This window comes from Linepithema humile, chromosome 2 (genome assembly GCF_040581485.1).
Source record: "Linepithema humile isolate Giens D197 chromosome 2, Lhum_UNIL_v1.0, whole genome shotgun sequence".
NCBI lineage: Eukaryota > Metazoa > Arthropoda > Insecta > Hymenoptera > Formicidae > Linepithema > Linepithema humile.
Window position 1 is genome coordinate 25,451,907 of NC_090129.1, and position 11,930 is coordinate 25,463,836.

General features: G+C 35.7%; 3 protein-coding genes across 9 annotated transcripts; 1 reads left to right on the forward strand and 2 right to left on the reverse strand.

The window, feature by feature from the left end:
- Positions 1 to 20: 20 nt before the first annotated feature.
- Positions 21 to 3,656, reverse strand: LOC105667857 (ATPase WRNIP1). Of its 3 annotated transcripts, none has more exons than XM_012359943.2 (6): positions 3,518 to 3,656; positions 2,204 to 2,617; positions 1,846 to 2,034; positions 903 to 1,767; positions 455 to 676; positions 21 to 388 (listed from the first exon to the last, which is right to left on the reverse strand). In XM_012359943.2, exons 2-6 carry the CDS (start codon positions 2,477 to 2,479, stop codon positions 279 to 281), a joined length of 1,662 nt encoding a protein of 553 aa, XP_012215366.2. In that variant the 5' UTR covers positions 2,480 to 2,617; positions 3,518 to 3,656; the 3' UTR covers positions 21 to 278. The 3 variants fall into 3 exon arrangements, with proteins under 3 accessions (XP_012215366.2, XP_012215365.2, XP_012215364.2); XM_012359942.2 differs by lacking the exon at positions 3,518 to 3,656 and adding an exon at positions 3,235 to 3,372; XM_012359941.2 differs by lacking the exon at positions 3,518 to 3,656 and adding an exon at positions 2,933 to 3,070.
- rt (Protein O-mannosyltransferase rt) lies at positions 3,599 to 7,992 on the forward strand. The gene is made up of 7 exons (XM_012359938.2): positions 3,599 to 3,734; positions 4,280 to 4,485; positions 4,599 to 4,900; positions 5,257 to 5,431; positions 5,512 to 6,607; positions 6,801 to 7,102; positions 7,185 to 7,992. The coding sequence occupies exons 1-7, from the start codon at positions 3,621 to 3,623 to the stop codon at positions 7,369 to 7,371; spliced, it is 2,382 nt and encodes a 793-aa protein (XP_012215361.2). The 5' UTR covers positions 3,599 to 3,620; the 3' UTR covers positions 7,372 to 7,992.
- On the reverse strand, positions 7,947 to 11,635 carry LOC105667904 (BTB/POZ domain-containing protein 6-B-like). 5 transcript variants are annotated; one of them, XR_010888546.1, is made up of 4 exons: positions 11,429 to 11,635; positions 10,338 to 11,324; positions 9,001 to 9,958; positions 7,947 to 8,925 (listed from the first exon to the last, which is right to left on the reverse strand). XR_010888546.1 is itself a non-coding variant. In XM_012360026.2 (3 exons), the coding sequence occupies exons 2-3, from the start codon at positions 11,307 to 11,309 to the stop codon at positions 9,887 to 9,889; spliced, it is 1,044 nt and encodes a 347-aa protein (XP_012215449.1). In that variant the 5' UTR covers positions 11,310 to 11,324; positions 11,429 to 11,635; the 3' UTR covers positions 7,947 to 9,886. The 5 variants fall into 5 exon arrangements, 2 of the variants coding, with proteins under 2 accessions (XP_012215449.1, XP_067205755.1); XR_010888545.1 differs by having other exon boundaries at positions 7,947 to 8,370; positions 8,768 to 9,958; XR_010888547.1 differs by having other exon boundaries at positions 7,947 to 8,432; positions 8,768 to 9,958.
- Between the last annotated feature and the right edge of the window lie 295 nt (positions 11,636 to 11,930).

Consider the following 11,930-nt stretch of genomic DNA (forward strand, 5'->3'; position numbering starts at 1 on the left):
TTACGCAAATGACTGTCATGTGTTTTTTTGATATTTCTATATTCTTATACGTATTTTATTTGTTATTAACAATATTTTTTATATACATACTATATACATATATTATATTTTATTTTACGTTAATATTTGTGGTAGTTCACACTTTAATCCCTGAGAGATCTGTGACTTTTGTACAAGACTCATAAAAAAATATAGTATAAATTATACCTTATTATAATACAACATTAAAATGCTAAAATATATCTTGTGTGAAGTATGAAGCAACGACCACAGTATTTTTACATGGTATCGTCCTCATCTCCAAAGAAATCCAAATTTTCCAATCCCTCTGGCAAATAATTTAATCCAGATTCATCCTTGTTCTTCATATTGTATCCCTTGCCGTGCCCTGAAATAATAGTTTGATTTATTTGTCTCACAAAAAAAAGAACTAAATAAATTACAAATTATTTACCCAAATCCTTCATAAGTCTTGTAGGGGCATTCCTCAAATGCAAAGGCACTCCTGGCTGCGGACCTTTGTGCTCGGCTACCACTCTTTGCGCAGCTCTAAGTGCATCCTCCATTAATCTGGATTTGGGAGCTCTTGCCAGATATGTCGTGCATTGCGCCAAAAGAACATCGCATTCCGGCATTCCTATCATTTTACAACCGTGCATTGTATGCACTGCTATTCCTATATAAATAATATTATTTACATAAAGTGTTTAAGTGAAATATCATTTTAAAAATCTGTAAATTATCACAATTAATTTTTCAAATCAGTTATTATAAAAAATTAATAAATATCTTTTAAAAAAAGTTATAATTATTAAATAATTGTTAATCATTTTTGAAATAAATATATCATGACATAATTGCTGCTAAAGTGTATACTTTAATGTCATAAATGATCTGCTAACCAAGAGCTTTTGGATCAGCTAAGCCGACATCTTCACTAGCCATCCTGACTAATCTTCGCGCGATGTAAACCGGATCTTCGCCACCGGAAATCATTCTGGTCAGCCAGTAAAGTGCAGCGTTTTCATCATTGGCTCTGACCGACTTGTGCAACGCGGAGATCATATCGTAATGTTGATCGCCCTTTTTATCATAAAGCATGTGCGACTTCTTTAAGCTCTCCTCGACATCTTTCAGCGTTATTATAGGCAAATCAACGTCTAATAAGTTCTCTTCATTCGGTGCCTTAGATCGCACAGCCAATTCCAGTCCTCCTAGGGCTATTCGAGCATCACCGTCGCAGGTTCCAGCCAACCATTCTATCGTCGGTTCGTCTATAACAAACTTTATACCGCAGGACAGTTCTGTTTCGATCTTGTCTTCCTTTGACGTGCTTTCTTCACTGGCGGGTTGCAAAGTATTTTCATTTTTCTCTGATGTGTGCATGATACCTTCGAGTGAAATTACCGCACGTTTCAAGATCGACACCAAGTTCACGACAGACAATTTGTGCAGAACGATCACTCTGCATCGGCTCAGTAATGCAGAGTTCAAGCTGAATGAGGGATTTTCTGTCGTGGCACCGATCAGGGTGATGGTTCCGGATTCAACATGCGGCAAGAACACGTCTTGCTGCATCTTGTTAAACCTATGTATCTCATCCATGAACACTATCGTACGCTGCGCAAATTTGATATGATTGGCAGCGATGCTGATGACTTCCTTTACCTCTTGCACGCCAGCCATTGCTGCGGAGAGCTTAACATATCTAAGCTTACGGTTCACGTCATTCTTACATATGTGTGCGATAACGTTAGCCAGGGACGTCTACAAAAAGAAAAGCCAATGTACATGTCCACAAATAAGTATTCACATGCAAGAAACTCTAAAAATAGGTAATAGTACTTTGCCACATCCGGGTGGACCCCAAAGTATCATGTTAGGTATCTCTCCTTTTTGCAGGAGCTCTGCGAGCATAGTGTGTGGTCCAAGAATGTGTTTCTGGCCGACAAAGTTCAACAGTGATGTGGGCCTCATCTGTTCTGCAAGAGGTGTACGTTCATTCCCGCGCAATTTCTTGCACTCGTTGTTTGTCTGCAAGCAAAATTTAAGTCTTTCATACAGTAATTTTATAAAGTTATATATCACAGGAAAATTTAATATTAAAATGAATTGTGTTGCCTACTATTTATATTTATAATTATACAAGTATTGAGTTAATATATCATTTAATTCCACTGCCAAACAAAGCAATAATAGTTACATTTTTCTGTGGCATGACATCTTTAACATCCTCTTCATTCTTTTGAAAACTTTGTGAAGAAAACTGATCCAAAGAATTCTTCCTCTTCACTTGATTAGATCTTTGCACTGGTTTGAACTTATTCTTTTTGTTTACAGGACTTGAGTCTTTCAGAAAAATGGTGGTTTCATTTTTCACAGATTCATTCAGGAATAAGCACTTACTAGCATGAGATTCAATAATAGAGAAAGCAAAATTTTTGCCACATATTGGACACAATACTTTTTCAGTATCCATGCTTTATAACAATAATAAGCATAAGCTTCTAAATTTTCCTTTTTTTATTTAATGATTATTGTCACCATAAGTTAGTAGAAAAATACTATAAATGTTAGTATCTTTGCAAATATCTCTTAACACGTGTAAGAAATTCACCTGAAACATAAAATAATAAATAATAAGTAAATAGTAAAACAATAAATTCATGTTCTCAATGATTTTTACACATAATGCATATCACAAAAAACGCAGTAATCTAGATTATGCATTTATTATTTCCAGAAAAAAAAACTGGAAAACCGATTATTTGCGGAAAAACAAAACGCTGATTACTGCATCATTTCTTATTGCGCGACCACGTGTTGTTTAAAAAGAATGTTCTGTATACAAAGGTGCATTTATTATAGCGTGCGTGACTCTATTGTCAGTAAAACAACTTTAGTATAATCAACAGTTAGATATTCAACAAACCTAATTGTGACGAAGAAACGACAATAACGAACGAAACAACACATAGATTGAGAATTGTCAAAACGACAAGCCGCGAAAAAAGTGCGCCAAGTTAAAACGCCATACAATTCTAAAAAAAATGGCAAGTATAGCTTGCCACGCGATGCGCAGAACCGTCGCTGAAATAGGATCCTCGGAGACGGTACCGTTATGTCAAACTCATGATAACCTAACAGCAAGTCCGCTCCTACGCGCAAGTATGTAGAAAGAATCTATCCCCGCGCGATCTTTAAGCGCGTTAAAATCGCTATTACATCACTAACATTTGATAACGCGAGTGAACAGCCGGCAGCGTCACTCGGAAGTCGCTGAGAGAGTGTTCGAGGTTCCGAGGATTCATGGGGATCTCCGAGTGAAGGGTACTTTCGCGGCGAAGGAGTCCAGTACTGTTTAGCACGAAGCAGTGCTGACGTAGACTGTGTGAGACCACTGGTTAAAGAATGAATTTCGGACTAGAAGGAGCGTTTCTCCCGTAAAATGCGACCGTGAAAAGGAATTTGTTAAGTGAGACATCAAAGCAAATGCGGTACAGCGTGGATAACCAACCTAAGACAGTCATTCTCTTCTCCGTCTTCTGCGGACATTTAAAGAATTTCGAATAGTTCGTGGTCTCTCTCTCTCTCTCTCTTTCCGGCAGATTTTTCACACAATGATGGAAGTTCGGCGCAGGCGGGCAAAGCCGCAAGACGGCAAGCACAGCTCACATTTAGAGCACGACGCCGACGCGATTACAAATCACTCAAGGACAGTTCAAAAGGATGAGGTGAGCCGCGATATTCAAATCTCAAAGATTTCTTGGGTGGAAATATATATATAATTGCGTGAGAAAATTACGCACAGATATCTAATATTATTGTGTTATCTGAATCAACTGGAATAATGCATTCGAAAATTTTTAAATTCGACGCAAGAGTTGAAATTAACTCTGCTCTAGCATCTTATTTAGAATTTAAACTGTTCACAATTTATGTCGAAACTTATGGCTCTAGAAAATCGAAAATCTCATTATACACAGAATGTTTCATTTTTTTTGTAGAAAAAATATTGAAAAGATTATTCTAAAACAGATATAGTTTCTCATTTCTATTTTTACAAAAATAAATTGAAAGAGCACACAATTTGTGAAGAAGCAAAAATATCGCAAAAAATATAAATAGAATTTAATAGAATAAAAATTAGAACAAAATTTTATAAATAGGAGTAACAAATTTTGTTATCAAAAATATATATTTTCCACGTAACATACTAAGATATTTTTCAGTTAATTTAGATTTAATTGATTACTATATCAATCTTTATTTGTTGCAGGGAGATGGGCAAGTAACTTCAGACATTTCTATAGAAAATAAAAAAGAAAATCCATCAAATTCGACCACATCAAAACAACTTGTATCGAGCAATACAGTTTGTGCTCGAATCAGAATCAGTTTGGAAATTGATCTGATAGCAGCAATTTTATTAATTGCGGGCATTTGCACTCGCCTTTATCGCCTCGAGGAACCACGCAGTATCGTGTAAGCGTATACATATTTTTAACAAATACAGCACAGCTCCGATAATAACATATTAAAATTTCTTAATTATAATTAATTATAATGTATATATTAATTACTCATATTAATTTCAGCTTCGACGAGCTACACTATGGCAAATATGTCGGACTGTACATGAAGAGAACATTCTTTTTCGATTCCCACCCGCCACTAGGGAAACAATTAGTCTCCGCGGCAGCATACTTGGCTGGTTTCGATGGACAATTCAAATTCGACAGGATAGGAAGTCCTTACAGCGACACGATTCCGTTGTATGCGTTACGACTAGTACCTGCAATATGTGGCAGCTTGCTGATCCCCACAGGATATCATCTTGTTCTGGAGCTCGGTTTGAGACAATGGGCTGCTGCAATCGCTGGAATTTTATTATTGTTCGGTAATTTCCTCTTAGCTCAGAAAGTGCGTACTAAGATTGCGTGTTCACAGCACATGCTGCTTGCTCCTATTTTCACTTCTCTGCCTTTTAATTAAAAGACTAATATTACAAATAATCTGAAAATTTAGTGATTTATATAAGTAATAGAAATTAAATTTGAAAATCAACTTGCTATGTCTTATTGAAAATAATAGATATAGCAAAAGTCTATTATACGCGCATATATTACATAATTTAGGATTTAATATTTTAATATTGTAATTAATATTATTTATATTGAATCACTTCTCGTGCGATGTTTGTTATTACAATTCTAAAACACACGTATTTTGTTAATACATTTATTACTATTTTAGATAATGCATTGTTGACACAGTCAAGATTTATTCTGATGGAAAGCATCTTGATGCAGTTCTCATTGCTCGGGTTGCTATGTGTCGTGAAATTTCGGAAAGTCATGGATCAACCGACATCCGCATCTTGGTGGATATGGCTGATATTAGGCGTCGCGAACTTAACATGCGCGCTATGGTACGATCACAATCTTTTTCATTGCCATTCACGTTTGTTTTCGATCAAATTTACACGATCAAAATTTTCTTTTCTTACAGCGTGAAGTATGTCGCATTTTATTCCATGCTTCTCGCGCTCTTCCTGATCTCTCGTGATTACTGGTCCCTGCTTCCGAGGAAGACTCTGTCGTGTTCGATTCTGTGGATCCATTTCTTCGTAAGACTCACCGTGTTGATCACCGTTATCGCCACTGTATACCTGAGCATATTCTACGTACACCTGGCGGTACTCCATAAGGCAGGACCACACGATTCGGTGATGACCAGCGCGTTCCAAGCGAGTCTGGAGGGAGGACTCGCCAGCATCACGAAGGGACAGCCTCTGGAGGTGACGCACGGTTCACAGATCACCCTTAGACACACATACGGTAGAGCCTGTTGGTTGCACAGTCACAACCACGTGTATCCGCTACGGTATCCCGATGGTCGTGGCAGCTCCCATCAGCAACAAGTCACTTGCTACTCGTTCAAAGACGTCAACAACTGGTGGATCGTCAAGAAGCCGGACAAGAACGACCTGGTGGTGACGAAACCCAGCGAGCCCATCCGGCACGGCGATGTGATCCAATTGGTGCACGGTATTACAAGCAGAGCGTTGAACTCCCACGACGTCGCGGCGCCGATGACGCCGCAGAGTCAGGAGGTGTCGTGCTACATCGACTACAACGTGTCGATGCCGGCGCAGAATCTGTGGCGAATCGAGATCACGAACAGGGATCACTCCGGCGACACGTGGCACGCGATTCAGAGCCAAGTGCGACTGATACACGTGCACGCGAACGGAGCGGAGTTCGCGTTGAAGTTCAGCGGCAGGCAGCTGCCAGATTGGGGTTTCAATCAGCACGAGGTCGTCGCGGATCGGCTGGTAGACCAAACCAATTCCATCTGGAACGTCGAGGAGCACCGGTATACCAAGAGTGAGGATCAGAAGCAGCGGGAGCGGGAGCTGATCAGTGCGGAGATGATACCGTTGCAGGCGACTGCGTTAAGTTTTTGGGAGAAGTTCGCGGAGCTGCAAGTCAAGATGTTGTTCGGCGGCCAAGAGGGTCAAAACAGCCACATGTATTCCAGCGGACCACTTGAATGGCCGTTCATGTCCCGAGGAATCGCGTACTGGGTGTCGAACGATAGTAACGTAAGCTGAAAGAATTCCACATTATGATCGATACATTGTTAAGAGGAAATAAAGCGCATTTCAATTTTGTGTGCGCGTGTATTTACACTTCTCGTCTTATTTTAATTTTTCACTACTAAATTAACTTGCAAATTTACTGTTTTATAAAACAGATTTAAATTGCGCTACGTAAAATAATATTATATCATTTCAGGCGCAGGTGCATCTTTTGGGGAACATCGTGATTTGGTACTCCGGCACGATCTCAGTGATGGTATACTCGACTCTATTGATATTTTATTTAATAAGGAGAAGAAGGAAGTGTTTCGACATTGCTGAGGAAGAGTGGGAAAAGTTTGTTAACAATGCTTGTGTATTGTTAGCCGGATACTTTCTTCATTTCTTGCCTTATTTATTTGTTGAAAGAACTTTATTTCTGCATCATTATTTACCAGCTTTTATTTTCAAAGTTTTATTAACGGCCGCCACTATTAACCATCTATATTACTTAATGAGGTAGGTTTCTATTTTTGTAACTTCGTAAATTTAATTCAATCTTGTATAAAATAAATATTATTTGTTATATCATCTATTTCAGCACTCATCGCCGATGGAGTATTTCATTATACATTTTGACATGTGGTACCATCGCTTGGGCTCTGTTTGTCATTTACGTGTTTAAAAAATTCATTGTACTCAGTTATGGCACATCAGTTCTCAGTGCTAAGGATGTGATAAAATTGAGATGGAGAGATACCTGGGATTTTATTGTACACAAAACATAAGAATCTACTAGGTTTAAAGATCACAAAACGTATATAAAACGTCATATTTTTAATTGTTATATAAAAACGCATTGTATTTACCAGACAAACATTATTATGCACAAATATGTATAACTATGCGTTTTCATAAATAGATTTAACAGATGTTACTGTATTTATAATATCGCACATATATACGTGTTTATAAAATATTTTTTTACAATGGAGCAATCAGTGCCACGAACATGGGGAGGTAAATGACATAGCAATCATTCTTTTATGTATAGAGATTAATCATGCATTTGTACAGACTGATTCTATTTTATAAAATATTTTGTCTTTATTTAACAATGTTAATCGTTGTAAAGATATTTATGATATTTAGAATAAATATAAATATAGAATAAATTACAGAATAAATATAATATAAATGCGGATGTTATATTTTATAATTAATAATTTAATATCTATTTTGAGATTTAATATATGTAATAAAGTTAAAACAATAATATAGATCTGTAAATTATTTATTTTTTATAACGTTAGATTCTTTTTCAGATGAAAATTGATATCACAGGGAAAATAAAAACACAAAATAATGTATATATAAGATTTAATAAAGATAAAATTTAAATCGTACAAGTTAAAGAAGTTATTTGTAGAGCAAACTGTGATTAGAATTAGAATAGTTGAGCATATGTACAATTTTATCAGACTTTTCGGATTTACAGTAACACAGACACGTTTTTAAAAAAGAATATAGTATAACACCATTTATATATGCAAGAGTAGTTCTCGTCTTATCACAAATCTGAAATACATACTTATTTTTTGTCATCCAATACCATTGTTAACGTTAATGGCGTGTAAAAACTATAGATCGAATAAGAGCATCACGGACGTGACTGCATTATCACAGACTTCGAACGAGAAATACACAGAATCACAGAATGCATTTTGAGCGCAAACTCCTAGGAGATACCATCTGGCCTTGTTAAATACCACACCAACTCTATGAGCCTGTTCACAGCAGAATAACATTCTCATAATATAAGTGACTTCATCATGCATTTATCATGCACCTTTTAAAGATAAAAATATACTTTTTATTTTATGAATTATTAAAATAACGACTAACGAGTATAATTGATTATACAGCAGAAAAGCAATTGTGTTGCAAACCTTACGTTTCTGAATATAAACTGGTCGAATGAAAGTAATTTCCACGAGATAATTACCGTAATTTGCTTTAGTAGTGAAATATGTGTACGTCAAACGTATGCCGTCACAATCAAGGAGATAGAATTATAAGAAATTACTCGTCTTTAAAACACGCGTGATGTACATATTGTATTATAAAACACACAAATGCTAACTAGATATGTATATAATAAATTATATAAAGCTTGTAGCTTACCGCAGGAACTTGCGTGGGAACCTGTACACCCACCACACAAATATTTCTATCCGCTTTAAACTGAACGGAGCAATCTAGCACATTTGTGTTCAAGCAGTCTGTTTCTTGAACTACTGATCTGAGGCAATAATATTTTGGTCCCTTACGTACAATTATTCCTGAAGAAGAGGAACTAGGTGAATTCCCAGTCCTTATTGATGCCTCAAAGTCTTAAATGAAGACATAGTACAAACCATTGCAGTATTTAGAGAGTTAGAATGATAATTCATATATGATGTATGACGCATCTCTTACATTTAATCGTTTGGAACTTTTAATATATAGCTAAAAGAAGTGTGTAAATTTCATGAAGAAATGCTACAAGGTTTCATCACACACATACATGCGCGCGCGCACACATATTTTTGGAAAAAAATTTATATATAAAATATTTATAAATATATATATGGGGTGTCCTGTAATTCGCGAATCAAAATGATAAAAATTCTTTACAATTCTTCAATCCAAGCAAGTGTTTAAAAAAAAATATAAGGATTTAAACTGACCAATCAAATATATAATTAAACAGTTACTTGTTTTTTTGAATCTTTGACAATAATAGTATGAATGACTCAACATAAACGATTGCTTAACCATATAGTTTGATTTGGTAATTTTAAACACTTATATTTCAAAAATTATTGGTTGAATTAAAAAATCGAAAACTTTTTATTTCGTTTTTGCGAAATTTGTATGCTATTGCTCTTGATTCGTGAATTACGCACATCCTGTATATATATTTATAATATCTATTTATATCTGTGTTGAGTAATCGTTTATTTCAAATGTAATAAGAGATCTATGAAATTTCAAATTATTCTCTCATACATCTAAAATAATTCTTATAAATTTGAACAAGGTTAAATAAATAAAATAAAAATTTGTTAATTTATTAAAATGAGTATAATGCTCAATGGTACAGATGTTAAAACAATTTAATGTGAAACAAATAATAAATGTGAATTTTTGAAAAAATGTCGAATTTTTCAATTTTAAAACGACTACAACATTTAAACGAGAAATCTTCGCTTTACCAGAATCGGAAAAATGGAATTCAGTAATTATAAGTAATAAACTTTGTTAGTAGTAAACCTTATTTTTAGCACAGATCAACCTTCCTGCAACTTTTTTTTTTATATAGCGCGATGTTACCTATGGAAAAAGAAAAAAATAGAATGAGATTTTAGTGTTTAAAACATATCAATAAAGATAAACTAAGTGTCAAAATACAAATTAATTGGAACACAACATGTCGCGACCAACTAGTTGGACATCCCTGTTATATTTTTATAACACGATGTATTATGTATGTATTATATAAAATATATATGTAAAAAATGTTATATGTTAAAAATCATAGCACGCCATGTTGCTATGTCTAAACAGTATTCAGCACCAAAGCATGTATTTAGTGGACAATAAAATATTCTGCGCACGTAGATTGTATGAGCTATCTATTCGCCAATGATTTCTCTTATTGAAACCTTCTATCAGTGCCATTGGAGTTATAAGATCCAAATGAATATCCTGCCTTATGTGTTCTTCCAAATGGTAATGAAGAATTGGCGACTCCAAACATTGGTGAAGCGTTTTCCTGACTCACAAAAGTAGTTTGTGCTTGAAAATTTATTACGTTTGGATTTCTTCTATTCCTATTAGTGGAAAAACCTTCTGGCATAGGTACTATGTCCTTGCTTGGTATATTCATTAATATAGTGAAAGCTTCGTCTCGTGTAAGCAGAGGAGACACACCAATACCATCTGCAAATTCTTTAGAAGACAAACTCAAAAATCTTATCTTTAAGAGTGCACTTCCAATAACAGATCTTAAAGATGTCTTATCTGTGGGCTCGAGAGATTTCCTCTGACATTCCGCAATGGCCCATCGTTCTACTGCATTAAATAATTCCACTTCTGATAAAATCTGCAAGTCATCCTGATCTAAAATTTTGAGAAGTGTTTTCAGCTCCACTTCCTCCCAGGTAGATTCCTTTAATACTTCATTTGTCTTTGTACGTATGATTTGTAGACACTTGTCTAATAATCCAGATTCTTCAAAAAGCTTGGCAATCTCGTATGCCTTGCATGCATTTTTCGCCGAAAGATGAGAGCTCAGATACTTTATGCACTCTTCTACTAAAGATGGCAGCATATATTTCTTGGCACAATTCCATAAGTCACAAGCCAATTCGAAGGAATCTAATTCTATTTTATCAGTATATATGTATTCCAATAAGACCTTAAATGCTTCTGGCTGCACATCCTCAATTGGTATGGGATCATTCTTTTCCGCCATGCCACCAAAAAACATAGCCTCAAAGACCGGACTGGACATTGCTAGGAACAACTTGTGGCCCTTGAAAGTTTGTTGCTGAGGCTCTTGTCCTACGATAAAATTGCAATCAGACCATAGTCCCAATTCCAACAAATACTGACTACGCTCCGTCAGTTTCTGTTTAGTAATCTGCCAGTCACAGGATGCCATATTTACATATGCATGCATGTATACAATAGTCAACTGCAATACAACAAAAAATTATAAAAATGAAAGATTTATCTGCCGAGACACATGCGGCAGCGGTAACAACACCTACAGGTGACGCACGTGGTGTACATAGTTACCTATTTTCGAGACTCGTTGTCGCTATAAATACGGCGTACACGTACGCGCTGGCCAAAAAAATAGTCCAATTGAAAAGGTCAAACGATAATTACGGATGCAAGCGCGGGAGAAACGATCGTCTTTTGCTCACGTGACCAGAATGCTCTCGATTTTGTTCATTGTTGGATTAACGGATCCCCTTCCCGCTTATTTTCAAAGATGTGTTGCTCATCGATATAGGAATATATATAGATATAGGAATGTACATAGATATTTATACTATACTAGATTGCTGAAGGCCATTAAGGCCATTACATGTAAATGAGGTTTATGCCTGTTTCTACCAATGCAATTTTAAAAGTTAATCTCTAGTAACATTCGGTTCTGATTTAACTTTTATGCCTATTTCCACCAATGTAGATTAATTTTAATCTCGGTTCAACTTGGGCTGTGTTCGGAAATTCACTGCCAGTACTGGAAATCTATAGTTTACGTAACGTATATTGTAGATTTTCAGTACTG

Coding starts and splice junctions, on each gene's coding strand:
- rt (XM_012359938.2), top strand. CDS start 3,621: ATGATGGAAGTTCGGCGCAGGCGGGCAAAGCCGCAAGACGGCAAGCAC. Junction 3,735..4,279: donor GGACAGTTCAAAAGGATGAG/GTGAGCCGCGAT, acceptor TATTTGTTGCAG/GGAGATGGGCAAGTAACTTC. Junction 4,901..5,256: donor TGGAATTTTATTATTGTTCG/GTAATTTCCTCT, acceptor TTACTATTTTAG/ATAATGCATTGTTGACACAG.
- LOC105667904 (XM_012360026.2), bottom strand. CDS start 11,309: ATGCATGCATATGTAAATATGGCATCCTGTGACTGGCAGATTACTAAA. Junction 9,959..10,337: donor CATTTGGAAGAACACATAAG/GCAGGATATTCA, acceptor CTTTTTCCATAG/GTAACATCGCGCTATATAAA.
- LOC105667857 (XM_012359943.2), bottom strand. CDS start 2,479: ATGGATACTGAAAAAGTATTGTGTCCAATATGTGGCAAAAATTTTGCT. Junction 1,768..1,845: donor GTCCACCCGGATGTGGCAAA/GTACTATTACCT, acceptor TTCTTTTTGTAG/ACGTCCCTGGCTAACGTTAT. Junction 389..454: donor AAGACTTATGAAGGATTTGG/GTAAATAATTTG, acceptor CTATTATTTCAG/GGCACGGCAAGGGATACAAT.